Source organism: Aspergillus ambiguus, assembly GCF_047715705.1.
Source record: "Aspergillus ambiguus strain CBS 117.58 unplaced genomic scaffold BDV59scaffold_35, whole genome shotgun sequence".
Lineage (NCBI taxonomy): Eukaryota > Fungi > Ascomycota > Eurotiomycetes > Eurotiales > Aspergillaceae > Aspergillus > Aspergillus ambiguus.
Window position 1 is genome coordinate 204052 of NW_027395548.1, and position 27650 is coordinate 231701.

General features: G+C 50.4%; 10 protein-coding genes across 10 annotated transcripts; 6 read left to right on the forward strand and 4 right to left on the reverse strand.

The window, feature by feature from the left end:
- The first annotated feature begins 1446 nt into the window (after nucleotides 1–1446).
- On the forward strand, nucleotides 1447–2390 carry BDV59DRAFT_99879 (DUF4396 domain-containing protein). Its single transcript, XM_073697485.1, has one exon. It carries the CDS (start codon nucleotides 1566–1568, stop codon nucleotides 2268–2270), a length of 705 nt encoding a protein of 234 aa, XP_073544887.1. The 5' UTR covers nucleotides 1447–1565; the 3' UTR covers nucleotides 2271–2390.
- Nucleotide 2391: 1 nt separating this feature from the next.
- On the reverse strand, nucleotides 2392–5526 carry BDV59DRAFT_99878 (DUF803 domain membrane protein). Its single transcript, XM_073697484.1, has 2 exons — nucleotides 4132–5526; nucleotides 2392–4074 (listed from the first exon to the last, which is right to left on the reverse strand). The coding sequence occupies exons 1-2, from the start codon at nucleotides 5099–5101 to the stop codon at nucleotides 2615–2617; spliced, it is 2430 nt and encodes an 809-aa protein (XP_073544888.1). The 5' UTR covers nucleotides 5102–5526; the 3' UTR covers nucleotides 2392–2614.
- Nucleotides 5527–5673: 147 nt separating this feature from the next.
- On the reverse strand, nucleotides 5674–7782 carry BDV59DRAFT_185317 (WD40 repeat domain-containing protein). The gene has a single exon (XM_073690830.1). The coding sequence runs from the start codon at nucleotides 7728–7730 to the stop codon at nucleotides 5952–5954; it is 1779 nt and encodes a 592-aa protein (XP_073544889.1). The 5' UTR covers nucleotides 7731–7782; the 3' UTR covers nucleotides 5674–5951.
- Nucleotides 7783–8980: 1198 nt separating this feature from the next.
- On the forward strand, nucleotides 8981–9876 carry BDV59DRAFT_185320 (uncharacterized protein). Its single transcript, XM_073690831.1, has 2 exons — nucleotides 8981–9409; nucleotides 9472–9876. Exons 1-2 carry the CDS (start codon nucleotides 9133–9135, stop codon nucleotides 9573–9575), a joined length of 381 nt encoding a protein of 126 aa, XP_073544890.1. The 5' UTR covers nucleotides 8981–9132; the 3' UTR covers nucleotides 9576–9876.
- BDV59DRAFT_100068 (uncharacterized protein) lies at nucleotides 9636–10615 on the forward strand. Its single transcript, XM_073686400.1, has 2 exons — nucleotides 9636–10161; nucleotides 10273–10615. Exons 1-2 carry the CDS (start codon nucleotides 9733–9735, stop codon nucleotides 10297–10299), a joined length of 456 nt encoding a protein of 151 aa, XP_073544891.1. The 5' UTR covers nucleotides 9636–9732; the 3' UTR covers nucleotides 10300–10615.
- BDV59DRAFT_204722 (uncharacterized protein) lies at nucleotides 10438–11032 on the forward strand (the record flags this gene model as incomplete). Its single annotated transcript, XM_073694514.1, has 2 exons — nucleotides 10438–10794; nucleotides 10859–11032. The coding sequence occupies 2 exons, from the start codon at nucleotides 10438–10440 to the stop codon at nucleotides 11030–11032; spliced, it is 531 nt and encodes a 176-aa protein (XP_073544892.1).
- Nucleotides 11033–13341: 2309 nt separating this feature from the next.
- Nucleotides 13342–15181, reverse strand: BDV59DRAFT_185326 (proteasome regulatory particle base subunit RPT2). The gene is made up of 4 exons (XM_073690832.1): nucleotides 15029–15181; nucleotides 14896–14961; nucleotides 13749–14814; nucleotides 13342–13693 (listed from the first exon to the last, which is right to left on the reverse strand). Exons 1-4 carry the CDS (start codon nucleotides 15029–15031, stop codon nucleotides 13440–13442), a joined length of 1389 nt encoding a protein of 462 aa, XP_073544893.1. The 5' UTR covers nucleotides 15032–15181; the 3' UTR covers nucleotides 13342–13439.
- A 130-nt stretch (nucleotides 15182–15311) lies between these two features.
- Nucleotides 15312–16937, forward strand: BDV59DRAFT_185329 (E2 ubiquitin-conjugating protein UBC1). Its single transcript, XM_073690833.1, has 4 exons — nucleotides 15312–15608; nucleotides 15674–16026; nucleotides 16096–16400; nucleotides 16464–16937. Exons 2-4 carry the CDS (start codon nucleotides 15766–15768, stop codon nucleotides 16636–16638), a joined length of 741 nt encoding a protein of 246 aa, XP_073544894.1. The 5' UTR covers nucleotides 15312–15608; nucleotides 15674–15765; the 3' UTR covers nucleotides 16639–16937.
- Nucleotides 16938–17049: 112 nt separating this feature from the next.
- Nucleotides 17050–18398, forward strand: BDV59DRAFT_204725 (TFIIH complex kinase subunit CCL1; the record flags this gene model as incomplete). Its single annotated transcript, XM_073694515.1, has 2 exons — nucleotides 17050–17373; nucleotides 17433–18398. 2 exons carry the CDS (start codon nucleotides 17050–17052, stop codon nucleotides 18396–18398), a joined length of 1290 nt encoding a protein of 429 aa, XP_073544895.1.
- A 1517-nt stretch (nucleotides 18399–19915) lies between these two features.
- On the reverse strand, nucleotides 19916–27464 carry BDV59DRAFT_209897 (ketoacyl-synt-domain-containing protein; the record flags this gene model as incomplete). The annotated part of the gene is made up of 6 exons (XM_073695473.1): nucleotides 19916–20577; nucleotides 20638–20809; nucleotides 20857–26367; nucleotides 26432–26773; nucleotides 26832–27100; nucleotides 27152–27464. The coding sequence occupies 6 exons, from the start codon at nucleotides 27462–27464 to the stop codon at nucleotides 19916–19918; spliced, it is 7269 nt and encodes a 2422-aa protein (XP_073544896.1).
- Nucleotides 27465–27650: the final 186 nt, after the last annotated feature.

The following is a 27650-nucleotide window of genomic DNA, read 5'->3' on the forward strand; positions in this document are numbered from 1 at the left end:
GTTATTATCGCGTCCTTGGTTGGTATGCTCATGTCTAGTTAACTATTGTGAGAGGACCATGGCAAAATTGCCGCATCTCCCCCCTTGCTGCATTACATAAAGTCGGCCACAGCACTTTTTTTCTGGGACATAACAAACATCCCAACGGTCAACTGACTCCACAGCCAACATGTCATGCAATAACTGCCCACCCTCTCATGACAAGATTTCCAAACCTGACTCAGATAATACGGGTCTCTTCAGGCGTATCCTTCAGGTGACATCTGCTGTTCTACCGGAGGGCTCCGCCTTGTTGTCGTGTTCGTGTTGCTGGTTGCCGGTATGACCTAGCCATTTTTACTCCTCTCACTATTACTAACTCGAGTAGACTTTACTTGATGTTGTCTTTGCTGGGTCTACCACTGCAGCCAGCATTGAGAGCCTTAGGCCCGTGTTCTTAGCCATCTCCATTCTAACCCTTGCGTGGAGTATTACACGCGAAGGCTTTAGTCGCCATAATATTCGGCGAGCAGTCATCTGTGCGTGTCTCCTAGCTTGGGCACAGTATAGCCAGCGAACCAAAGCACACCATAGCTGCCACTGAGCCCTATCTTTCTTCGATGTCTTATAGAAGGGTCACTTTGGGATCTAGTCAACTTGGCTCCCTGTCATAGTTTATTTTCTGGTATTCAAATCATTTCGAGAAGAATACTCCATCGGTTGGCATAGGAAGGTGACGACAGACTTGCCAGAAGAATCATTCCGGGTTCCTACAATTTATGTTTAATAGGGAGAAAGGGATAGATCCATCGGCGAATGAAATCATGATGGCCCAAGAATTCGGATTTCGCAACCGAAAAAGCGCGGTCTTGTAACTAGTGGTAGTTGGCCGGAAGACCTGATCTTTTCTACGCTTTAACTCGCAACCCTTATTCATCTATGATCACCATCGGAGTACACGTCCTACAAAGGGCGGAAATTCTATCGGTTTCAAAAGCTTCCTAAGGTTCTTTTCCTTTCCACCATACGCCATGCAGTTGTATATGAAATTGATGGGTTAGGAATAACAAGAAAATATTGTTGCTCCAGGCTCCTATTCAGGCTTTACACCTGCAGATAGACTCAGGCAGATGCTTATCGCTATGTTCAAACCCTTTACATGTTCAGGACAGACGAGTTTATCGACCCTCGCTGTCTCTAAAGCATTCTTTATGGCGTTGAAGCAACTGTCGGAGCCTATTAGTCGTTGGGCTTGCATTGATATTTGGGAGACTCATATTCAGATAAGACAGAAATTCGCGATCGCAAAAAGCTAAGGGGTAAGAAACCAAGCGGTACGACAGATACATTATACTTCGATGGCCTCTGACTGCCTTAGTGAGGTATTTCTGCCACAGATGTCGCTGGATGTAGTACCGGATCTATGTGGAGTTTCCTCGGACATAAGAGAACGAATTTTCCGGGATGCGCCTTTTTTGCGTCAACCATCAGCTATGCCCTCCCATGGCCACACAAGCGAAGTTAAATAAAACAGAAATGCTAAACATGTTCTCAATCGCTCAAGCAAATCTTCACCACCCTCAAAAATGTATAGAACTGGTCGAACGCTTCACGTACGGCAAGTTAGGCCCTATCCCCGTCTAGCTCATCCCTTTCGGTCATTTTCGGGCTTTTCTTCTGCGCAAGCTTGTAATTCTAGCCAAGCTACGGGGAATCACAAGTCAAAGAAGACGGTTTTATCAAGATCTACACCCTTGGGTTCGGCTCTATCTGTGTGGAATCCGGGATTCTGGGCTTGTAGGTCTACTTGGAAGCGGGCTGGAATCAATACGCTTCGTTGCCTCGTTGGTTGTACCATTGGTGATTTCTCTGCATTATGGGTATTGCAGACGTATTACCCTGAACTGTCCATGAGCTTTATCATGGGAGCTTCCAGTAGGTCGTCTTACATTTTCCGCCCCTACTTCAAGGAAGACGAAGCCACTAACGAGTGGACAGTGGCATCTGGCATCACGACGTCGATCATGGTTGAAACCCTAATTCTTCGCCGTGGTGCTGACCAGCTGTCATGGCCAATGGCAGTACGGACAGCGATGGGCATGAGCATGGTGTCAATGCTGGCCATGGAGACAGCAGAGAATATTGTGGACTATCATCTTACTGGAGGTGTGGTAGCCATTGGTGATCCGCAATTCTGGATGGCCGCAGCAGCCTCTATGGCAGCCGGATATCTGGCGCCACTACCTTATAATTATATGCGTCTGCGGCGATATGGGAAAGCCTGTCATTGAAAGGATAGCGCTCAAAGGCGAGCGAGTAATGCTTCTGTTGCAAATAAATGAGCCTCTATCTTGGTTCCAACTACGAAACTTCAGCGTAAGGCTGGTTACGCGCATCAACAGGTAGTCGTGCAATAAGACAGTTCAATACACAATGCTTATTGCGCTATATACATTTACTTTAGATATTAAAACTACGTAAGTATGCTATGCTATGCTACACATCCTTAATAAACACGATATCCTTGATAAATGTGGTGCAGAGCTCGATAGGAAGAAAGCCCGCCAACGGGAAAAGGAAAGAAAGTAGAGAGTTATACACCGTATGTACGCGAGCAACATGGGAACCTTTACACTCATGGATTCCTGTCGCCCTCTTCACTACCACGAGACTCGACCGCACTCTCAGGCGCCGCAGCCTGATTGTCATTACCCGGCTTGCGGAGAGCACCCCCAAGCCATGCCACGCCTCCGCTCCATGAGTCGCTAAGACTCCGCAGTCGGTTCAGAGAGGAGAGATCGTCGGTATGCTGTTGCGGAGCCACAATAGTTGTGTTCACTGCAGGTGTGGAAGCATCAGCTGTCACCGGCTCGGTGGGGAGATCGCCGGTGGAACGAAGCCGGGCAGCAGGAAGACCGAGCCGAGTATCGTGGCCGTCAGCGGTACTGGGGTCAGTCTCGTATCCAGGCTCTCGTGCTTCGCCGTCACGTTGACGGAGGAACCCATCGATGAAGGTCGTGCTGAGTCGCTTGCCTCTCGAGGCGCGCTTGGTGTGCTTCCGTTCTTTGTGGGGACTGGTATCTTCGCGGCGTAGGGACTCAGCCACGACGGCACTGAACCCGGCCGAGATAGTCGGGAGAAGGGGCCCGGGGGAGAAGCGAGAGGAGATGGAATTGCGTAGTCTGCGGGATGGAGGGGTTTGCGGCAATGTATTGTATCGGGAGGTAGATGACGGGTTTTGAACTCGAGGGGTATGGTGTTGAGGAGTATAGTCCTCGGCGCCTGGTGCGGCGGGAAAGCGGAGAAGCATCGTTGGACTGCTAACTGAATGTTCTGTTTGTGATGGAGGCGTGGTTGGGCGGATCCGAGGTTCAGACTTGGGGGTGTGAGTAGGCTGTTCGTGTGGCTCAGCCCAGGGGTTTCTCAACAGAGAGTTCGATGGAAGTGGAGGTGAAGAAGGTCCAGCAGATGATGGCTCAGACTCGGCAGTGAATGAGCCGCTAGGCGACGAGGGTGCAGAAAGAACACCCTTGGGCGTATGGTCCCCTTCATCAATACCCTCTATGCCATGGCTAAGCAGAGACCCGGCAGGGGATCGTATGTCGTCGTCCTGGGTTATTGGAGATTTCTGCCTAGGCTTCTGGGCTCTTGTAGGCTGGGTGGGAGGGGACATATCAACCCTGTCCCGGTACCGATCCCTTCCGAGGAGGCCGATGGCCTCCTCTTCGTCACTGGCAGAATACGTAGACTCGTCATCGGTTTGGACCCTCCCGCTAGTAATGAAGTATACACCGAGGAAGGTGAGCAAACACCCACCGACAAACTTTATAGCTCGCTCCGGGGTAAAAGACTGGAAGTCCCTGTATAACACAGCACTGCCGATAATGACTGAGAGTGTGAACAAGACAAACTGCGTCGGAATAACTTGAGTCGAATCGAACCGTTGCAGAGCGCGGTTTATGTAGCGGATCTGCATGAGGGCGCTAAAAACAAGGACGAACACTAGGAGATAGGTGATCGGAAAGGTGATTACATGCCACAATGTAAATGACAACAAGGATGAGACGCCTTTCGTGGACAAGGCAGTATAGCCACCTGAGATATAATCAGTACATTGCAAGACGAAGAAACACGTCATTGCAGGAGACATACCGAATAATGCCACCAATCCGACATCTATTAAAATTGTTCGCGGACCGTACTTGCCGCTAGCCCACATCAAACCAACAATCAACGCTGCCGTGAGGCCCAGATACAGCTCAAACTCCCAGCGAGTGATCATGACCCAGATATCGTGCGGCCCAATCTTCTCCTCGGACGATTTGGCGCTGAGGACAACCACTACGGCGCCCGCGATTGCAACCATCACACCCCAGAAGTCCCGAGTCCGAAACTTTTCCTTCAGCATGAAAGGAGCGATGACGCAGTTCGAGATCAATGCCACGACCCCCAAAGGCGACACGATGGATGCGGGGGCAAACCCATAGGCTAAGAAGTTCCCTGTTTCCCCAAGACACATGAGAACAATGCCGACCCACCAGTACGGAGAGCGAAGGTAAGACTTGCGCCGCAGATTCCCATCGCCCGGGCCCGCCGTCTGATCCGATAGGAAAGAGTCGCGCATGCGATCGTGTGAAACGGAGGGGTTGTCTCTGTCCTCGTCGTCGCCAGCGTCGATATGAGGCTGGTCATGGTACGGCGACTCATCTCTGTAGCGAGCGACCTGGCTGCCGCGGCTCCTACCGCGTCGAACATCCTCATAGTAGCCCCCAGAAACAGCCCCGTACTGGCCAGTTGTCGCCTGGTCTGGATTGGCGCGCTTCCAATCCAACTCCTTCTGCAACTTTTCCTGTTCCAACTCCCTCGCGATCCGGATGTGCGCGTAGCGCTGGATGTTCAGGGCCAGCGAGATCAACACGTTCCCAGCCAACGCTGTCACGATCCCGATCAATGATGACCATTCCTTCATGGGTCCTCCAGTATCACCGTTATGTCCGGGAGCCGAGGTCGGGGTAACAGACGAGGAAGCAGCGGCATATTGGGATGAAGTTGGTGAGGGGTCGGTGGAGAAAAACGCTGTAAGCAGACCAGCCGCTAGGCCTTTTTCCTGGATATGATCCATTCGGAGTATGAAGTGTATGCAGCAGAGAAATGTCGAGGGGAGATATAGGGGGTGGAGAGTAGGCTGGCGCGAGAACCTTTCCGAAAAGTCCGCAGCCTCCGGTGAAAGCGGAGGGGAAGATGGATATCAGTGCGTTTGTTTATAGACTCCCAGTCGTATCTCAAGGGGAAATGGATACGGTTTAACAAAAAGATTCCGATGCGACTTTACTGCCTCACCAAGGGAGGTCTTGTCTTTTGTGAGTGTTTTTGGTCAACCCGAGACAACGACCGTTCATGCTGTTGACCAACACCGCATTCTGGAGTTCCGTTCAAAGGGTAATTCGTCTACTGTGAGAGGAATTCTCTCCAGAACTGGGTTTCTAGGAGGAGGTTAAACGAAGTGGTGAAGGGTGCACGTTTCGTGTCGGATTGACCGGCGCAGGCAGACGCGGAGGCGGGCGGAGAGGAGAAAACGGCGGTGGATGACAAGCCGGAACCAAGGTCACTGGACAAAACTCGCAGGATCACGATACTAGTCGCACGGGCGAAGAGGCTCCAAGCGCAGCATGATGGACGGGAGAGAAGTAGGGTTGGGAGGAGTAAAAAGCGCAGGTCACGACTTGAACTACTATTGATTGATCAGCGCTCACCGGATCTGATCCACCGCCCGCCCCCTTCAACGTCATCGAACATGTCCTTCCCACCTGATGCCATCCAGAGACTCTCATGCTTGGACACTAGCCCTGTATTATTCATGCGAGGGGTTTTGCCGATCGCCAGATCGCCGGCTATACGAGATATCTATTTACACGAAAAAAACCATCTGTGGCTTTTTATCTTTAATCCAGATCATCCATATAAGAACGCCTTCATCGTCTCGCCCGCTTCTTCTCCGGCTCCTCTTCATCATCGCTGAGTTCTCGGTAGATCGGCTTGGGTTGGGTCTCTTTCCATGCCTTGGTGAACAATGGGTCTTTTTCGGCCTTCTCTGCGTACTTGAGGAGGGCTTCCCGGGGGTCCTCATCCCGCATGGAACTGAGCGGAATGTTCTCACGGATGTGTTTTTCGTCAGGATTCGACTTGGCAAAAGGTGTTTGGACCGGTAGATGAGGTCGTCGGGGATCCCTGGGGCGACCCGAGGCTGTAAGTCCGATGGTCGGGTGCCGGGCGGACCAGGTTGCCGAGCTATAATGGGGAACGCCGTTCGAGCCGACCACTATGTTGTCTCCCGAGATGCCCTGGGAGAGGTCCATGGTGAGGTTCGGATCGTCATCGATGTGACGACGCTTAGGTGCCTTGGACATTACCAATGCTGCCCCCTTGGTCGACATGTTGGGGTTATACAGAACATGGGTCTCGGCATTAGCGGAACCCGTGAGGATCTGGTTGAGCTTTTCATGCCATTGTACAGTGATCAAGGCTGATCCTGGCGTGACTGGAGTAACCAGCTCGGGTTTCAGCGTAGCTGGATTCAGGATATGCAGATGTCCAGTCTCCGAGCCCGTGAGCACATTGGCTGATGTAGGGGAGAACACGATATTCGAGGACGGATAACGGAAAGAGCTTGAGGGATGAGAGACAGTTGTAATCGGCTGCTTGAATTTCCGGGTATCCCAAAGCTTAATCGTGTCATCGCCGCCTTTCGTGACAACCAGTCTCCCGTCCGAGCTGATATCCAACCCGCTGGTCCACGTATCGCGCGCATGGGCATCTCGAACCTCTCCGCTCGGCCGGTGGAAGGGCCCATTTCCACTCCACATCATCAAGCTGCCGTCCAGGGCAGCTGCGACAAGTACATTAGGGCCGCCTTGTTTGGGAGAGCCCCAGGCGACGGCGGTCATTTTGCTCCGACCAGCGGAACCAGCGACTCTCGACTTGTACATGATGACTTCTTTCTGCGACCGGCCCATGTTCGCATCCCAGATGCGTACCGTACTGTCAGTTCCCGCTGTGACGCAGAGGTTCTCGTCGGTTGGGCACCATGCGCCACTCGTTGTCTCCGATATATGGCCTTTGGTGTTATTTAAATCCCTCAGATACATGTCTCCTTTGACGAATTCCGTAACGGTATCTCCATCGCGACTCAGAATCCGAGGTTGTGGCGTGGCGGAAACCACCAGGACATAGCCTGGAGAGAGAGGATTGAACCCGGCATAGTGCACCGCGTGGGCATCCTGTGCCGCAGACTGCTTTTTGGCGGAGGGATCGACGGACTTGAAAGCGCGTACGGTGGACGGCGTCATCGACGCAAAGTCGTGTAATTTGATGGTGCAATCAGTAGACCCTGTAATGAGTCGCGATCCCGCGGGATCGACCGTAATTGTAGTGACTGCGCGCTCGTGGGTTTTGAGCATGAGCTCATGGGAGACGGGGAACTCGTCTTCGTCATCGGAGTCCGAATCCGAGTCCGAGTCATCAGAATCATCGTCGCTGTCGTCGCGGGGCTTCTCTTTCCTCTCTCCGGCAGCAGCTTGCATATCAGCGTCCTCGCCACTCAACCCTGCCTTCTCATCGTCGCCATCAGGCTTGGCAGCAACATGCTTCCGCTTGGTGCGATCAATTTGAGCGCCCACGTCGGTGCTCTTCTGCTGCTTGCCAAAGCTCGTTGGGAAGAACTTCTTGAAGGCTTCCTCGTCAAAACCGTCCATTTTGATCCCGGGATGTTGTCGCGGCAGATCGATATCGGTCTTTGAGAAGTTGAAGAAACGGCGACACGATGAGACGTTGTTTGCCTGGTTTATGTAGTTTGCTGGGTTTGCATGTGGTTTATGCCTGAGGCAATAGCCGTCTCTTTAGGTCAGCAGCCCCACCCCCCTTCGGGTGTTGGTTTGCTTCAGTCAAACGATAAGTTTGAATGGCGCGCACCAGAGATTCGAGACGACATGTTATTGCCGACACAACCCCCACACTCTAACTGGGGCGATGCTTTACCTCGAGATTGCTCCTCCAAGGTGGAGCAAGGAGTAACAGGGAACCGATTAATACAAGGCCAAGTGGCGGAGCCCCAGTGCGGACAGAAGCTTGACCTTAACACTATCTGGCAGTTCTTTCCGTAGGATCCTGTCCATCACAGCTTGTAAGTATATTCTTCTACCTCCCTATGTAGAGATCTCTATGTGGTATTTATAGAATGTTCTTGGATAAGTGCTCCGATATGTTGGCTGTCCTCTATTTCCTCCTTTTCTCCACAGCAATTGTCTTTATCTACATCTATAACAAAGGCTGTGCTTTTGTATCAGGATGAAAATGCCATGTTCATACCAGCATCCCTTCGCAGAAAGCTGCTGCCCTCAGATTTACTATATACTTCTGCTACTACCTCCCTCGTCCGTGGGCGAGGAGAAGACGTCCCCCAGACCTAGGGGATGGTGGCACTCCACCGACCAATCTCTTTTGCTGCCCAGTAAAAATGGCCATCCTGTGACAACCGATTAGAAGTCTACCTCATGACATCAAAATTTGATTTAGCCCGCCACATACAGCCTTTTCGCTGATAGAAAGATCAATAATCTCGTTGAGTTCGTCTAGATGTTGCCCAATACAGGCCAGTCCTTTGGCTATTCCGTCCATCTCGAACCAAAAATGCATTCTATTGATGGCGGCATCCAACGCCGAGTATAAGTCTTCCATTATGCTCGGATGGAAGATTGTTGTTGGAGGTCGTCCCGGGCCATCGATATCCTGTTCGACCTGTTTCCCCAGGTACGTTGGCTGTCTGATCCTTGGAGTCTTGCAGAAAAGCGAGAATCACTTGCCTTATCTAGAATCGTCAAGATCTTTTCCCAGATGGGCACTTCATGCGGGGCAGTGGTTTTTGCATCGTTGAACCGGGCTTGGGCGAGAAATTTGTCCACCATGGTCTATTAAGTGGGCAGATTCTTGGAACAATTTGGATGGACGGATGGTAGAGGGAGCTGTCAAAACTAATGTACTATACCCACTTGGTCACGGGCTACCATTTAGGTAGATATTATTCTTATTATTTGTCATTCCTGCCTAGCTTGCACGCAGTCCACAAAGATAGTGTCACTGGTAGACTTGCAATCCACAATGTTGATTCGCACTATCAACCGTTACGGTTACCCACTTGCCATTCACGTAGCACCAGTACTTCCCCTCACTAAAATCGAACGTCTGCCTCATCTGCTTTTCCGCTTCCTCACATGGATCGTAACTAACTCGGTGGGGTGGGTCACTTTCTCGGCTATGAGTTGCGTTGGCGCATATTTCTTCTTCGTTCAAGATGGTGAAATGGTGGCAATGCTGATTATACCTGACTTCGCTTGGGTTGCACATATTGATATTGTACGTAATGGTTTTGATTGTGCTAGAAGAAGTTATTTGTTATCTTGGTATTCCTATATCCTACACACGGGGGTCAAAACTCACCAGGAGAAGGGATGGATGTCTGTTGCTCAAGTTTCTCCCTCCCTCAAAGGTGGCACAAGCAGGTAATTGAGAGGGCTCTTTTGCCCCAGGAAAATTCGTCTTAAAAGTCCGACAGATCGTTGCAAGGCTGTTCTTCCGACAATCAGTTCAACTTCGAAGCCGAACTCACCCTTGTCCTTGTAAGCGTGGCTCCAATCAGCGCATCCTAATATCCCTTTTAAGAGGTAAGATTTCACGCTATTGGAAGGCTTCTATCTCCTCATGTATCTGCCTTGGAGCCCACTTCCATCTCGTGTTTATTTGTGGCTCCAATCAGGACATGTAAGAGGTAAGATTAGCGCCACGATTGTAAGATGTCACCTCGTGACTGATTCGAGTTCGACGTCTCCCAAAATTCTCACCCAGCCATTTCTCGAACAGAAGCTGACCAAATATTCGTACCAATTCTCGCCTTACACTCACATGGCTCTGCTAACCACTGAAAACCAAGCGGATTTATGTGCATGCCTTTCATCCAAGCTTGGTAGTTCCCATATACCCCCTGCAACAAAGAGGCTTTTGGGGGCCCTTTTGGTCGCCTCGCCCTCTTCAGTCAATTCAAGAATTAATCACGAATTTTTACATGGTTTTGAAAACAAAGCCTCGAGTGAGGTCATAAATATCTCCTCGAGTGGCGACTGGTTATCAAAAGTAGCGACCGCGTCCCCTCGCGAGTTCTGGAATGCACTCACGGTAGGCCTAGAGATATTACTAGGTATAGACCTCCCTTTCAGACGTATCTGACAGTATCCTAGAGTACAGTTGATCCGTCAGCGTCCGGAAGGGTAGTTCGAGTCCGATGTGTTTCTCCCATTACTGCACTCCAGCTCTTGACATGCCTGGAGAGGCACTTCGGCATTGAATCAATTTTTGCATCCATGTTGGCCCACGGGCTGGCCCTGGGATGTCATCCACTCCCAGGGCGAAATGGCTCCAACCCACCAATATGGTCGTTCTCAATCAAGCATTATTTCCTGGGCTCCCAACCGGGGCCTGTATCCCGACCAGCGGTCTGGAAGATTCCATGAAAAGTCGACAGAGCATATCTTCTCAGGAACTTCTATTGTGGCTGTTCAGGTCCCGGCTCTGAGAAACGGAGCTCAATCGATACCCCCACCCTGGCAAGTCCTGATCTTCACGCGTAGTAACAGACAACAGCTGTCCGCCCCACGCGTCACTAATGGAGTCGAAGCCTACTTCTGGGCCATCAATAACGAGCTTATAGCGACGAGGAGGTCTTTACGGGAGATCATCGAGCGGATTTCGTATATTGCCATTCCAGACGTAAGACCACCTCGGTCCCTATCTTAAAGATTTTCTTGCTCATATATCTTTTTGTTCCTGCAAGGACGAGTTCCTCTTCAACAGCGACCTTCGAGACTCCATGCTGTTCGAAGACGAAGCTTTCTCCAAATCCCGCACCTACTTCTGGGCTCTCCAATCCCTCCGCATTCTCAATGACTGCATCACCTCCATTATCTCCTCATGGCAGCTGAGCAACAGTCTCTCATGGACGCCCTAGATGATTGGGAAGGAAGGAGTACCGGAAGCCCCGACAGTCCCAGCCTAATCACTCCTGATCCAAACTCAACCCATCTACAAGGCGCACATCACTACCTCTACGAAATCGGAGTACAGATCGAAACCTTCAAGCAAATGATCCAGGACAACAACACTAAACAAGAACAAATCAAAGCCTTACGAGACGGCGTAAGTCCAATCCGTATCAATATCATTTCGCTTCTTGCTTCCTGCCCCCAGTCTAATTTCGGTGCTATCTACACAGTTATTCAGCGCAACGGCCGTTGTAGAATCCCGAACAACAGTCCTTCAGGGCCGAAATATCCAACTCCTAACTGTTGTCTCGATGATCTTCCTCCCAGCCAGTTTCTCCACATCGATATTCGGTATGCAGAGCGTTCTTCCCGCGTCCACGAACCTGACGATATTTGCTCTGGTGAGTGTTGCGATCTGCGGGTCGACATATCTGATTGTCTTGATTATTATGTTTGCTCGACGGCAGTCTACTAGAACACACAAAGTGGGGTTAATATCACTTTTAGTGCCATTTCAGGGTTGGGTTGTTGGGGTCCTGGGGCAGACTACAGGGATGAATAGGAAGAGAAGAAAACAGAAAGGGGATGTTGAATTGGGTGAGCTTTGAGGTTTCCTATCGGCTTTACAGTCAACGGGTAAAGGATAGCTCGTGCAATATAAATCTGCAGGCTTGAGGGGAGGGACCGAATACCAGTTTTGACGTAGTACCATGAACGAATTTCTGAGCAAAGATAATAACTCAGTCCATTATGGGTTGACTATCTGTCTCAATGCCCCAGGTTCGTGAAATGCCCTGATCCGCTAGGCTCAGAGACTTCTCTTCATGATTCACGGGAAGTCTCGTGGCATCAATGTGGCATCTAACATAAGACGAGACGGACAAGGGCTGGATCAAGCCACATCACCGGATGTCTACCCCACTTCCTTTATCTATAGAAATTTACAGTATCTCACAATGACTGAATGCTAACATTCAGCACGTTGTGAAAGGCGATACGGTTAATAAGGAATTGTCTTGGAGTAACCAAATGAGAACTATCATGGCTTCAGGTACAGGCTGAGAAACAAGCGTATACGTCTGGAGAGGAACCTGTTTTCGACTCTCACTGTAGCAAGTGACCTTGCGGAAACCCCTAGAGTGTACGAAGAGTAGATATATCCTATATCGTGCTTTACTGTATTGTACTACCTGCTAATCAGCGTGTACGTATAAAGTTTGAACTTTCATAGCTCTTTTTCCAGCCTTAGTACAAGTTTTCCTTACTCAGTTAGGTTTCTCTGCACTACTATATGAATGCAAAGGCTCGATTTTTGAATTACTCTTTCAGTTGTTTATTGTAGACGACCTTGTATCTAGATAGCGACCTATTATAAGGGATTCGACAGTCATGTATAGGATGCTGACACGTTTAGACCTACGCGCGGTGAATACAATTTGTATGTTACAAATAAAGAGGAGAAATATAAAAAAATTTGGCGGATAAGAGGGTGCAGTGTTTAAGATACGTTCTATCAATACGACAGGGACAAAGCATGGCAGGTTTTGGTTTAAAGTACAGAAGCTACACAATGTTCGGTTCTTCATGCAAGGATGCACATGCATTGACAGGCATCCCTGAATCCACTACCAAACGTCTACCTCACTATCTGAACCAGATTCATTCAGTCGAATCGTCTCTGATACCATGCAGCCTGTCATTCTCGTCACAGTGTTCTGATTCATCAAAGAGGAGGAATCTTTAGCCTGTTCATTTGGGGACTGTTTCATGGTCCTTTTTATGGCTTGATCAAGTATATTGGAAAGTAAACTGAGAATATCCCCTGGGCCATGGTCCCAACTTAGCTCGAGTAAAATATCCTAGGCGTGCCCAACATCAGATATGAAGTGTTTTAGTCTTGTGTGCCTTGCAAGCTTACTTGTCCCGCGTTATTTAGATGCAAGAACGTCCGTTAATAACTCTGTAGAGATACCATAGATCTCAGCATCTCTTCTGCTTTTCTTCCGAGCATATTGGATCATAGCTAGTGCAATAATTTCCAGTTAGTTCCTATATCGTAAATCGCAGGAGGTGGGGGGCCTACACATAGCTACAAGAGGCCAGCGCCCCAGGCCCTTCCCAATCTTGACAACGATAACAGACGGTGTGATGAAGGAGACCTGTTCCGGGAGTATTCAAGTCTATCTGGCACCTGCCCCACCTGTACGGACGTTGCTGAGCAAAGAAAGAGTTTGATCAACTTCAGGTTTACTATTGGAAATTCGTAGTAGAAATTCGTAGTAATTCACCTCGATTCGTGTATTTAAGCCTCTATAATAGAGACTGACACCATATCTAAGCTGAAATTAAGTGGTACAATACCAAATCGCCTGCTTACAAGTACAATCCCTCCACAGGACCTCCATCCTGCTTCGTCTTCATGATCCGCTCGCGAGCCGCACGGAAGTCGTCCATCTGCACCCGCATACGGCGCTCTCTCAGCGCCATCAGACCGGCCTCCGTGCAAATTGCTCGGATATCAGCACCGGAAAGGTCGTCCTTCTGGTTGATGAACTCATCCAGATCAACGTCATCCCCGAGAGACATCTTCGATGTGTGCAAAGTAAAGATCTTCTTCTTTGTGTTTTCTGTGTGGAGTTAGCAAATCGTCTGCCAAGCGTCGGCCTCGCAGGTGATACTCACGATCTGGGTTTTCGAAGAGGATCTTACGGTCAATACGACCAGGGCGGATCAGAGCCGGATCCAGAGTTTCGATCTTGTTCGTGGCCATGACCACCTTAACGTCACCACGGTCATCGAAACCATCGAGTTGGTTCAACAACTCCAGCATAGTCCGCTGAATCTCACGCTCACCGCCCGAAGTGGAATCGTAGCGCTTTGTACCGATAGCATCAATTTCGTCGATGAAAACGATAGAAGGAGCATGCTCCGCAGCAACCTGGAAGATCTGTCGCACCAAGCGTGGGCCATCACCAAGGTATTTCTGGATCAGTTCACTTCCAACGATACGTAGGAACGTGGCACTGGTCTGGTTGGCAACCGCCTTTGCGAGCAAGGTCTTTCCGGTACCAGGAGCACCGTAGAGAATGACACCCTTGGGTGGCTTAATACCCATCTCCTCGTACAGCTCCGGGTGAAGTAGAGGAAGTTCGACCGACTCTCGGACTTCTTGGATCTGCGACTCCAGACCACCAATATCTGCATACGACTCGGTTGGAGCTTTGTCGAGCTTCATCACGGAGACAAGAGGATCCGACTCCTCGGTCAACACGCCGACGACGGATACCGACTTGTGATGCAAGAGAATGCTGGCTCCGGGCTCCAGGAGATCCTTGTCCACGAAGGACATGATGGAAACGTAGTATTCGGGGCCGGTAGCGCTCGAGACGATCGCATGGTCATCATCGATCAGCTCCTCCAAGTTTCCAACACCCATCGGGGTACCTCTCATGTCATCAACCCGACCTCTCTCGTCGGCGTTTCGATCCATGATATCGAATTCACCACGGTTGGCATCCTGGGTGGCTTGGGCCTTGGCCTTTCGCATACGTTCCATGTTCTCGACGTATTCTTCCTCTAGCAGGAGGTGATCGTGGACGCGCTGCATTCGCAAATATCGGAGTTTACATCGTGACGTAGGGAAGATATCGGGGAGTTTGGAAGCAGTGCTTGGGCCAGCAGCCTTGCGCTTCTTGCGGCCAATACGGGTCGTCGGCGGCGGAGGAGGCTCATATCTGGGCTTGTCCTTCTAGACAAGGGAGCTGTGTTAGACAAGGAAAGACCAGGAAGGGGATGGATGACGGATCAGGTAGGAAAAGAATGTGCGTACCTTCTTATCCTTCTCGTCTCTTCCGTCACCACCGGGACCACCTCCGATGTTGGACTGCTGGTTACCCTGTTACAGAAGCACGTTAATGGATGGAATCATAGCAAAGGAGCTGAGGCGGTATCCGGTCACATACCATCGTCCAGAGCTTTGCCGCAGGAGATGGAAAGGCGTCACTCAATTAGAGAAGGGAGAACGAATGTATGCAGCTGTATGGGGGAGAAAAGGCGTTCGTCGGCGAATGGAGCAGATGGAGGATGGGGAAGAAAGAGCTGGGGAGATGGAGGTGACGACGGTGATGATGAGCTGGAGAGCTGTTGCCATCGGCGCTTTGTCAGCGGGTCCCTTCACGTGACTTGGCGTTAAGATGCGTATGCCTTGATGCCTGAATGAGCGGACGGTGATGGCGACGGCGAGCCGCGAAGACTCCAGCGAATGTATTCATCTACTTCATATCTTCGCTCTCTGAACTGTATTTTTCTTGATTGCAGTCACTTTACTTCCCTCTCTTGACTTGCCTGTATTCTTCCCCCACTTCTACTACTACTATTTATTTTCCACCCAATTGAGTCCCCGCGCATTGGCTCCCCTCATCTTACCTCGACCTCCGCTCCAACTGTGAGTCTCTAATCCTCGATCATTCCAACTACATTCCCTTAGCGTCTTAACATTTTTACCCCCCTATGCGTCTACAACTATCTCTTTCACTCCTTCCCGTGAGGATCATCCATCTCCCTCTCAACTACCCAACCAAGCGCATGCTAACAAAGCAAGCTGACAGCTACCGTGAACCTCGGATTATTACTCAATATTTTGCCAGTATAGCTCATACCTTTCTCGTAACTCGCTTCTTCCGCCTTCCAACCGTCCCCTATGGCGTCCAGTCGGTCTCGTCGCATCGCCAAGGAACTCGCCGATATACATGCAGACACACATTCCCAGATAATTGCCGTGCCCGTAGGGAATGACGAAGACATCACCCATCTTCGAGGTTCCTTTCCGGGACCACCAGGTACACCATATGAAGGCGGTACCTACGAAGTCGACATTCAGATCCCAACGGAGTACCCGTTCCGTCCGCCGGTAATGAAATTCGTTACCAAAGTGTGGCATCCCAACATCAGCAGTCAAACGGTGGGTCTCTCGCCCTAGACACATACCGAGGTGGGTATAGGTGAAATTGTGGTCTAATAGTACTTGCAGGGAGCCATTTGTCTGGACACTTTGTCGACAGCATGGTCCCCGGTACTAACCATCAAATCGGCGCTGCTCTCCTTGCAGTCGCTGCTTACCACGCCCGAACCAAAAGACCCCCAAGACGCCGAAGTCGCCCGTATGCTACTCAGCAAGCCAAAGGAATTCGAACGTACAGCGCAAGAGTGGGCTGCCAAATATGCCGGAGCCCCCAGAAAGCATGCTGCCGAAGGTAGTGGAGGAGCCACCGACGAGTCGCTTCGTCAACAGGAACGGCTGGCCAAGCAATTACAGGAGGCTGAGGATTTGTCAAGGTACGTTTATCCCCTACAACGCCTTCTGCGGCCCATGTGCGGAACTTACTGATGCCGGGCCAGATATGATGGGTACAACAAGGACATGATCGACCGGTTCTGCAGTATGGGGTTTGACGTTGATCGCGTGGTTGCGGCGTTCAAATTCTATGGGATCGACGATAACGATGGAGAAGATTATGAGCTCGAAGAAGCATATATGGGCGATATCACCGCCCATCTCCTTGGCGAGCCGTAGGAGAGGATGTTTTTGTATCCTAGAATGGGTATGGTCACAGCATGGTGCCTGGCGAATCAGTTGCTCTCGGTTATTCGGGTGTCTCATTTTCTGTTTGTGTGTTTTCCTTGCATGATGCAGTTAATACATCTAGCCGTGTAACTTTGATGCTAGCGGGCTTAGCAAGAGGATCGTTTCTGATGTGTGTCGACGGAGTAAACCGCGATGTATACAGCGTTATCGATAGCTTATCGATAAGGGCCGTGCGGATCGACCTCCAACTCCGCCTCGTCATCTTTTCTTTACCTTCACCATCTTCATTCACCACTTCAATCCTCACCATGACTCGATAAACCCCTCGCTCACGAGTATATATTGTCTGCATCCCTCCATTTTAATCACGCTGGTACATTCCACCCATATCCCACAACCATGATCGAAGACGACTTCTATCGCGCCTCCTCCCAATTCCGCCTCTGGTCCTTCACCGAGGCCTCCCTCGCCTCCCTCCGGGCAAAGACGAACGCGAATGCAAGCGAACGAGTCCGCACAGCTATCCGTCGAGCCCGGGAAACACGCACGTCGGCGACCCCCTCCGCTGCAGGCACGCCATCCGAAGATCCCCTGCCGACGCAACAGCAGCCCGAGATCGAGTGTCTTACGGCTGAAGAAGAGCTCCTTCTCGTACGATACTACTGCGAGCAACTCATCCAGCTCGCAGAAGCCCATCAGCCGCCTCTCCCGACCACTGTCCGAGTACGTCCCAACCCCCCATCCCGTCTCCTCCACCCAGCACTAACAAATATCTCCCCCAGGCCACCGCCATTCAATACCTCCGCCGCTTCTACCTAACTAACAGCCCTATGACCTACCACCCGAAAAATATCATGTTGTGCGCGCTCTTCCTCGCCACCAAAACCGACAACTGCTACGTCGCCCTGCGCGACTTCGCCGCAACCATCCCCGGCGATGCCACAGCAGAAGACATCATTGCCCCGGAGTTTTTAGTCATGCAGAGCCTCCGCTGGGCCTTCGATGTGCGACACCCCTTCCGTGGCCTCGAAGCCGGCACCATGGAGCTCTCCGCCACGGCGGAGGGGCTCGCCCAGCCCGCCCCGCACCTCCCACACCACACGGCGGACTCGCTCCGCCAACGCCTCTTCGCCCTGCCTCCCGCCGGCGGCGGCGCGCTGCCACCCTCCAGCAAGGATGCGAAGGCGCGGGTTGACGAGCGCATCGCGCGCGCGCACCACGCCGCCCGCGAGACACTCAAATCTGCCGCGCAGATGACCGACGCGTATTTCCTGTACACGCCCGCCCAGATCTGGCTGGCGGCGTTGCTGCTCGTCGACCGGCCCCTCGCCGAGTTCTACCTCGAGACCAAGATCGGAGGCGGCCCTGACGAGCCGATCCCGCCGCCCTTCGTCGAGCTGCGCGCCAAGCTCCTCGTCACCCTCGAGAACTGTGTGCGGCTCCTGCAGTCGTATGCGTCAACGGACTTTGCGTCGGATCCCGAGCAGAAGAAGAACATCCGTCGCATCGGCAAGAAATTGTACCATTGTCAGAATCCGGATAAGGCTAATCTTGCGGGGCAGAAGCGCATTCCGGCGGCGGCGGCGGCGGCGGCAACAACCGGGTCGGGTGGTGAGGCGGGCACGCCGGAGAGTGAGATGGAGCGGTTGGCGAAGAAACGCAAGCTGGAGCGCGAGCAGGAAGGCAAGGATCTGTTTGGTGGGGATTTGGTGACGCAGCGGACCAAGGAGAAACAGGCGGATCGGTAGTAGCTTACTGAGTGGGAGAATAGTGCTTGGTTGCATACGGATATACTTACGATCAATATTATTATTAGTCTTATTAGCGAAACAGTCTACTTGCATGGAATTTATAAATATTTCAACGGAAGCACCAGCTACCTAGTGGGGATTGAGCTCATAAAGTGATATTATACAAAAGACCTGGACTACTTATAGACGTTCAACGCAGCCTCAAAGTTGTCTCGTATCCTAGAATTGGCCAATTCATATTCATCACGGTGCCTCTTGACGCCTAGGTTATTTAGGCAGATAATCTCGCCTACTCCGTACAGCTTATACCGCTTAAACGAGCGGAGTTAGCTTCGCTCGATCAACGACAAATGCTACAGATAGTCATACCTTTCTAGAATATTTGGCAGCGTCGGCACTACCTATTTACCGCTAGGCGTACCGTGCCGCAATACTCTATAGGATTACAGTTGTCCAAAAATTAAAATATACATTCGCCAAAGGGATATCGGGACAGGGTCCTAGCTAGTAGTATCTACATACTATTAAATGTACTGTACCCGAGTCGGCAATTCTTCTACTCTGTTGTGACCTAGTAATTGTATGGCACATCCCTTTAAATGGGTTCCTCGTCCTTCTTTGCTGGATCCTTCTTTCACAACTAAGAGCTCTCAATAATTCGGCTTCCTGAATGCACTCTTCACGGGAAGAAACATCAATCGGTTGGGATATATAAATTCAGCCCTCATGCTGAGTCGAAGGCCTGTTCTACTGGAACTTAGAAGCAGAGTTGTCGGTAGCTGTGCGGGGAAGTCAGAATCTTTACAGATAGACATGAGGCCATATTGAATCAATACAGACCTTCTTTTTAGAGTATGCTCCCTCTTATAGTTAATATTCTTATAGTCAGGACGCCAGTTACAGGCGAGGATTTGGAAGTATAATCATTGGTAATCCTGGTGTTCATGGTATGTTTGTACTGGTCAGAGATACTTGTTTCCAAGGCAGGGAACACATTCCCTCCTCTCTTTGCAACATGTTGCACTGGCTCTGATCTCGGATGATATTATCGCTTGGATAGTTACCGTGCAATACCTTGGTAAGGAGGAGCGATCTTTCAACCCGCTGAAACAGCGATGGAGATGACTGGGGAATGGTACACAAGCTGGTTTTTGAATGCTCGTTTTGACAGATATATACGGCAGTTATATTATTTATAGCAGTTGAACATTATTCTGGTCAGATACGTATAGAAATATTTCCAAAACTAGAATGTGTTGAAGCTTACGTATAGTGCCTCTAGGTAAATAGGGAATCCACCTTTTCCGACCTAGTTTAAAGACTTACTACGGCACACATACGCTGATGTTGATGCATTTGTTAGATATATTATATCTGGATATCAAGACATCGCGCAGTCCGTTTCGCCGAAATATCTGGATAGTGATTGGCTTATTGGCTAATATCAGGTCCGATGAATTACGCTTTAAGGATAGACTCCAAACCGGGTAATCCCGTCGGTATCAACGACCGATTTAGTCTCTGCTCCCATCTAGCCCAAATTCAGCCGGGGTATAGCGGGAGATCCGCACTATTGTCTCAGCCAAGTTGGACATTGGCGTATTGCTCACAATGTCAAAGATTGAAATATCAGCCTGTAAATTTCTCAGGCACCAAGCTCGAACTTCCACTGCGGTCAAACTATCAATTCCATAAGCGCTTATAGGCTTCGACGCATCAACGTCCTCAACTGCTATCCGCATCTGGAGGGCTAGCCTTTCGCGAAGCGCACAGATAACTAAACCGATGCCGTCACTAATACTGCGAATGTTTCCAAGCTTTTCTTGCCAGCTGTTGAACTTTTCGCTCGTGTTTGTTACAGCACCCGTGCATCTGACATGGGCCATTTTGGCATCATCCAGATAGTACGGATAGTCGATATTTTGTGAGGACGCCTCCCCTCCCGTAATCAGCCCAGTAATAACTTGGGGCGGCGTGATTCCATTGACGGCTGCCTGAAGGATGCTAATGAGCTCACTGCCAACTATAGGCACAAACCCTTGCTGTGTAAGCGAGTCAAGTAACTCAGACCTCTTCGACAAGTATCCCACATCGGACACAGCGGCAACATCAAACGATACTGCAGTGAAGCCTAGCCCTCGACGATAGTGCGCCAACGCATCAAGGAATGTATTACCTGATCGTGTCAGTAGTGTGGTTTGGAGCCAATAAAGGTTATCCTAAAGACTGGCCCTACCTGCTGCGTAATTCCCTTGGCCACGAGGCCCGCTAATCCCAGAGACTGACGACAACATCACAAAAAAATCGAGGTCTTGCGGTGCGGCGCGATGAATGTTCCAGGCACCCCACGCCTTTGTCTTGATGCTCGACATCCATTGTTCGACTGTCATGTTCGCAAATGTTGCATCCTGTATGGAGATTAGTCCGGTTCATATCTCATCAACGCTAGCCATACCGAGAGTGACATTGCAGCGATGATTATGCCGCGAATTGGTGGTAGATTGGCTGAACTGCGCGAAAACGCACGCTCTACCTGGTCGAGATTGCCGATATCACAAGCGTAGGAAACCGCATTAACCCCGCTAAGCTGAAGCTCCTCTATGAAGGCTCGGTTCTCGGGGTTATCTAGACCTCGTCGGGAGAGGAACAGGAGGTTGCGCGCTCCATGTTGGACCATCCAGCGTGAAATATACTGCCCAAGTCCACCAAACCCTCCAACTATCAGAAATGTGTTCTTCGGGTCCAACACGGCCGGTCTCAGGGCGACAGGAGCAGTGGGTACGATGTCGCCCTCACTAATTGTAAAGACGACCTTGCCCGCCTGTTTCCCATTTAGAAGCAAGCGAAATCCCTCCTGGATGTCTGAGTAACTCATCACATGAATAGGAGATACTGGCTGACAGTGGTTTGCGTAGTAGAAGTCAATCGCTTTGGCGAATATGTCTGCCGTTCGAGGAAGGTTTTCTCTGTACCCGCCCAGTATATTGATCGAGTGAAAAGATATATTTTTGATAAACTGGCCCATATCGAGCCCAGTGTTTTCGAGGATGTCTTTCTTGCCTAGCTCGATAAATCGTCCGAACCATGCAAGGCATAGCCATGACTGCCGCAACGCTTCCCCAGCCAAGGAGTTGAGTACGACGTCGACCCCGCGGCCCTGAGTGGCACGCAACACGTCGTCGGCAAAAGACAGATCTCGACTGAAGAAAATGTGGTCCTCTCCGATACCATACGTATCAACTAAGTGCTTCATTTTTGCCTCAGAACTGACGGTTGCAAAAATCTCGGCGCCAACACTCCTTGCAATCATAATCGCAGCCTGTCCCACGCCGCCCGCCGCTCCGTGGATCAGGATTTGTTCTCTTGGGCGTAACCTAGCGGCAACAATCAAGGCTTCGTATGCGGTACAATACACCACCGGTAGGGACGCGGCCGTTGCGAAAGTCATCCCGACAGGAATAGGATGAACCATGCATTCCGGGCTTCGCATAAAAGTACTGAAGGCACGGAAGCGCCATGTCATCACTCTGTCCCCTGGTTTGAACCTTGTCACTGACGCTCCGGCTCGCCGGACGATGCCGCTACACTCGAAGCCCAAAGTTGGCTCTTTGATTTGGTCTGCAGCAACCATGACATCTAAGAAATTCAAACCAGTAGCTTTAACCTGAATCTCGATGTCGTCTTCCTGCAGAGGCTCAATGTACGAAACGTCGTCTTTGAAGTACATACTATCTAGCGAGCCCGGGCTGCCCACTTCGAGGGTCAGGGGTCTGTGTTGCTGGACAAGCGGACCTAGTTCCGTTGTGCTTCGACCTTTTTGTGTCCATAAGTTATTGAGCTGCCGATAGAAGCGGACTCGGGGAATCATCACCCGACCAGCGCGAATCGCAAATTCGCGGTCAGAGTTACCACCCAGTAAGCTGTGAAGCACATTCACTATCGAGGCCGAGCTTGCAACAACATCATCAATTGGCCACTCCAAGTCAATTGTCGCAAATAGGACCTCTGGATGTTCGTGACGGATGCTTCTGGAGAGTCCGGTTATTAAGGCGGCATGTGGATTGCTCGAATCTATTGTACCACCCGCCGTGACCCATAATACCTGCTTGGAACCTAAGACAAGGGACTTGATTGCGCTGAATTCGACGCTGTCCATGTCGAAAAGTGTCGGACTTTCGAGCTCAGAGAGGACAATTGAGCAGGTGTTGCTCAGGTCCACTGAAGTTAGATCAAGGAGTGTTTTACTATCTGAGACGAACCCCTGCTGATGGAGCTTTCCGGCTAGTGATGTGACAAGCGTCTGTACGTTGGTACTTCTTTTACAAGGAGTCACGATTAAGGCTTTGGGAAACGACATGTTCGGCCGATTTGGGCCTAGAGTGGATACAGTCATGGATGCAAACCACTGCGTTTCTGAGCGGTACTCGGGAAAGGAGCAATCAATCCCTGTCAAATGATAACGACGGAGGATATGGTCCCATAGGGATATGCCAGAGTCTGGGATGTCAGGTTGCAGGATTATGAGCTTCCCGTGCTCTTTCATTACATCTGCTGAATAGCGAATTGCATCTTCCAACATGTTTGTCGTTCTGGGAGCATGTAAAATGACGCAATCATAAGTCTGGGGTGCATGAAGCCCTTGAGGGCCTCCGTCTTGGCTAAACGAGAGGAGCTTTGCATCAAAATGTGGACCCCACTGGGAAAACAGCTCCTTTAACCTTCTGACTGCATCCTCGTCGCACTCGGTAGCAACATATTCTTTGGCCCATGGTGTTGACTCCCCATCTACTGGGCTAATGGCCTCCAGCATTTGCTTTGTGGTATTGCCTTCTGCAGCTCCAATCTCGAGAATTGCTGCCGATGGGTTTTTATGTGTAATGAGCTCAATATATTGAGTCAAGGGGCTGCTGTTCGCCGATCGGGTTGACTGGGCTTTTGAGTTGGATGTCAACAGATCCGGACGATACTCGCCCTGTAGGTACGATATATCTTCTCTCCACTCCACACGGCTTACAATCTTCTTAGACTCAGCTGGTGTGTCTCTGGAAGTTGATGGACTTGCATCGCTACCACCGACTCTCGTCATATTTACCGCCTCGACAGCGATCAGCAACTCCGAGCTGCCGCGGACCGTTGCAAGAATATCGGCTTCTGCATCTCGGAGGCCAAGGGCTTGCACCGACGACGTGATAGCCAGGAGAGTACCGGGAGCGGTAGGGGCACGAGCAGAAATAAACAGCCTTTTCAGAGAGGTTGGCACCCTCGCTCCTTCATCATCGTCTAGGATACCAAGTGCGGAGTGGATGATGGGGTCAAGCGTGCAAGGATGAACGACATGCGCATCGGTCACGCCGTGTGGCATGTGGCTGGCAATATCTGGGATACGAACCGTACACCACAAGCTATCATGGGCTTTTCGGAACTCTGTGATATTTTGAAAAGCTGGCCCAAACTGGAATCCCATCGCGACGACTTTGGTATAAAAATCTGTAGGAGTAAGGGCTGGGTACTGTTCGGACGTAGCATTGCATGGTTCCCATTTAATGCCGTGTGTTTTTCTCGTAGACCTGAATGGGATATCTTCGCCGCCATGAAGGGTCCGTATGAGCCCGGTACAGTTATCAGACCACGGGTTTGTCCCGGAGCGTGAATAAATCCGGAATTCTTGCCATACTGACCCGCTAGCCAACGAGCCCGTTCTCCACCGGCGCAGATGAAGGATGGTCTCAACGCCCTCATCCGATCGGGGCACAATAATGGCATTCTTAATGACCACATCTCTGAGTTCGTATCCTTCCACGGGTTTGTCCGGCCTCGTAATCTCAGCGACGGCCTCAAGGGCCATTACTATCATCCCCGCCGCAGGATACACAATCTGCCCTTGTACGCAGTGATCCTCGATCCATGGATTTTCTTTCAGACGGAAGAATTGTCGCCACCGAGCTTCATATTCGTTTCCCTCATTGTCTCGCGATCCCAGAAGATCTTTCCGAGGTGTATTCCTGAACCGATAGTTTGAAGATAAAGCAGACTCATACCAATACCCGCGTGTATGGTTCCAAGGAAAGCTCGGGAGGTCAACTAAGAGAGATTTTTCTGGAACATGGACGTGGGATGCTATGTTTACGGATGTAACATCGGTATTATATCCGTGTTGGAAAAGTCTTCCCAGGGCATGTAACAAAGCCACAGACGCGTCACTCTTTCTATCTAGAAGAGAAATCGAAGCACAGTGTCTCTCACTCGCAGACAATGTTTGGTTAATCGGGCCTTGTAACGCACCATGAGGTCCAATTTCCACCATTATATCAACATATGAGTATCTCTGTGGTGCAGACTTCCGCTTTGTGTGTGAATGGGATACCATGCTTTCGATGGCTTGCATAAATTTCACTTGACCTAGGAGGTTGGCAACCCAGTAATTTGGACCAAGGTCAGAAGGATCCACAATTTCCCCGGTGACACTGGAAAACATTTTGGCCTTGGTTGCTGCACTGGAAGAGGTCCCTTGGCACGCACGCGCAACCGTGCTGATCGAGTCTCGATACAGCTGTCCTATTGTCTCCATATGGGGAGAATGGTATGCCGTGTCTACCTTGAGCTGCCTTGCAAATATGTTGTTGGTCTTGAGTTCGCTCTCCAACTCCCGGATTGCAGCCAGGTCACCTGAAATAGTCACACTTGCTGGGCTGTTCACACAAGCAACGACTAGATGGCCTTTGGTGACTCTTTGTATATAAGATGTCGCGTCTCTTTCGCTTAAACTTGCAGCGAGCATGCCGCCCCGTAGTTCCGGGTTAAACTCCATAATGAGGGATGACAGACGTCCCCTGTGATATGCGGTGAGCAACGCATCTTCTCGAGAAAGAGCACCTATTGCATAGGCAGCTGCTATCTCTCCACTAGAGTGCCCCACCACAGCAGTGGGACAGACATCAAAAGCCGTCAGCAGATCAACCAGTGCAATCTGCAAAGCCGTGCAGAGGGGTTGGCTATAGTCGGGCTCGTTCACTCTTGACGATTCCTGATCTTTTAGGAGCTCTCCGGTCAACGACCATGGACACCCTAACGTTTTTAGATAGGTATCAGCGGTCTGCATGCTTTGTGCATAAACTGGATAAAGCATCAATTCGCGCCCCATGTTAAAATATTGTGCGCCCTGTCCAGTGAACACAAAGCATAACTTCGGACTTTGAGACGAGCGGATAGGCTGTTCCAAGCGTATTGGACTTTGGAGGAGGTCTTGCATGCTAGAACAAACGGTGAACGACTTCCAAGGGAATCGTGTGCGCCCCACGGCTGCCGTAAAGGCCATCTGTTCCAGTAAGGTTTCCTTCTCTGCTTCTGTGAGTCCTTGGCATTTTGTTGCAGCATAAGCATGCCACGACTCTGCCATTCGCTTTACCCCGTCCTGCTCATGTGAGCTCCAGATAAGTAGGATCGGGCTTGGTGGGCGCGGGGCCCTGTTGGCCAACCTATCTTTCGCCTGCTCCTGCTTGTGCTCCACACAAGAAGGCAGAGGCTGTAGATCTTTGATTCCAGTCGTCATGCTTCTTCCGCAATGTTGCGTGTTATGTCGGAGCTCTAGACCTCGGCTTTTCAGATAGTAGGCAGCATCATCCAAGATGACATGAGCATTTGCGCCTGCAAAGCCGAAAGAGTTGACGCTTGCCCGACGAAGACCCTCGAAGGGCCAGTGGGTTAGTTTCTTCGGGAATGTCAAATTCCATTCTTTGGCCTTTATCCGAGGGTTTAGGTTCTCCAGCCAGATTTGCCCTGGGATGAGGCCATGCTCTAATATATAGATTGTCTTGATAACGCTTGCCAGACCGCTGGCACCCTCCATATGGCCGATATTAGCCTTGATAGAGCCCATAAAAAGAGGCATGTCAGGTGACCTGGATTTCCCAATTGTTTCACCCACAGCACGGGTTTCTGTTGAATCGCCAGCAATTGTCCCAGTCCCCTATGTGTATATTAGCCCGCATATGCCGATCAGCGATCAATCACCGGGGAGAAATAGCACATACATGAGCTTCAAAATAGCCCGTTTGCGACATGGGGAGACCTGCTTCATCATAGACTCTTTTGATGAGATTTGCTTGAGAGCTTCGTGAGGGCAATGTTAATCCTGGAGTGTGTCCATCCTGATTACTCCCTGTGTTCCGAATCACTGCGCGTATAATATTGTTGTCCCGCAAGGCACTTTCTAGCGGCTTCAGAACAAGAAAACAGCATCCTTCTGCCCGTGAATAACCATCGGCCTTTTCGTCAAAGGCCTTTGACTTCCCATCGGGTGAGTTGAAATGGAAAAATGACATTTTAGTATTCATCTCTGGCGAACACAGAATGTTCACTCCCCCAGCAAGGGCCTAATACAACGCCAAATTATTAGCAAGGATCTATTCAAGCCCGTTATCTGAACCTTACCATTGTCGACTCTCCAGTCCGCAAACTCTGGCACGCTAAATGAAGTGCAACCAAAGAGGACGAGCAAGCCGTGTCGATTGTCATGCTCGGCCCTACCAGATTATAGAACCACGAGACCCTGTTTGACAAGCATGCAGTCCCAGTACCTGTAATGTTGTAGAAAGGGAGGTTCTCGGGGTCTCTTGACATGAGATTCTGATAGTCCTGGCAGAAGCTTCCCACATAGCAAGAGGTATTCGTTCCTGATACTTTATCCAACGGTATACCGGCTATGCTAGTTAGCGGTAGGTATTTTGAAGTTGGTCTATGCTCAGAATTACCATTTTCCAAGGACTCATATGCCAGCTCCAGACAAAGTCGCTGCTGGGGGTCCATTGCTCTGGCTTCATTCGGCGTAATAGAAAAGAAGGGGGCATCAAAAGCCGCAAGTGACTCGGCCAGAAAGTGACCGGAACGAAAATTATGCGTGCCGTTCCTTTCAGCATGTGGGTGATAGAATGCATCCACATTGAAGCGATCTTTTGGAACTTCTATCCGGGCGGTTTTTGCATTGAGGAGCAACTCCCATAGGCGGCCAGGCTCAGTAGCATCTCCTGGGAACCGGCCACTAATTCCAACTACCGCAATCGGCATTGTTTTCTCTCCACATGTGCCACAATTAACTGCAGGAGAGGACATTTTGCGAGTAGTAAAGGAGTAGTGGTAAAGAAAATAATTGCGTTGGAGATAGTGAAATTTATTCTGTAGTTCCTAATGATGGCAAGCTTCGACAGAGGCCCATCTATATATTTTATACATATTCCTTCTCGCGATGGAGAA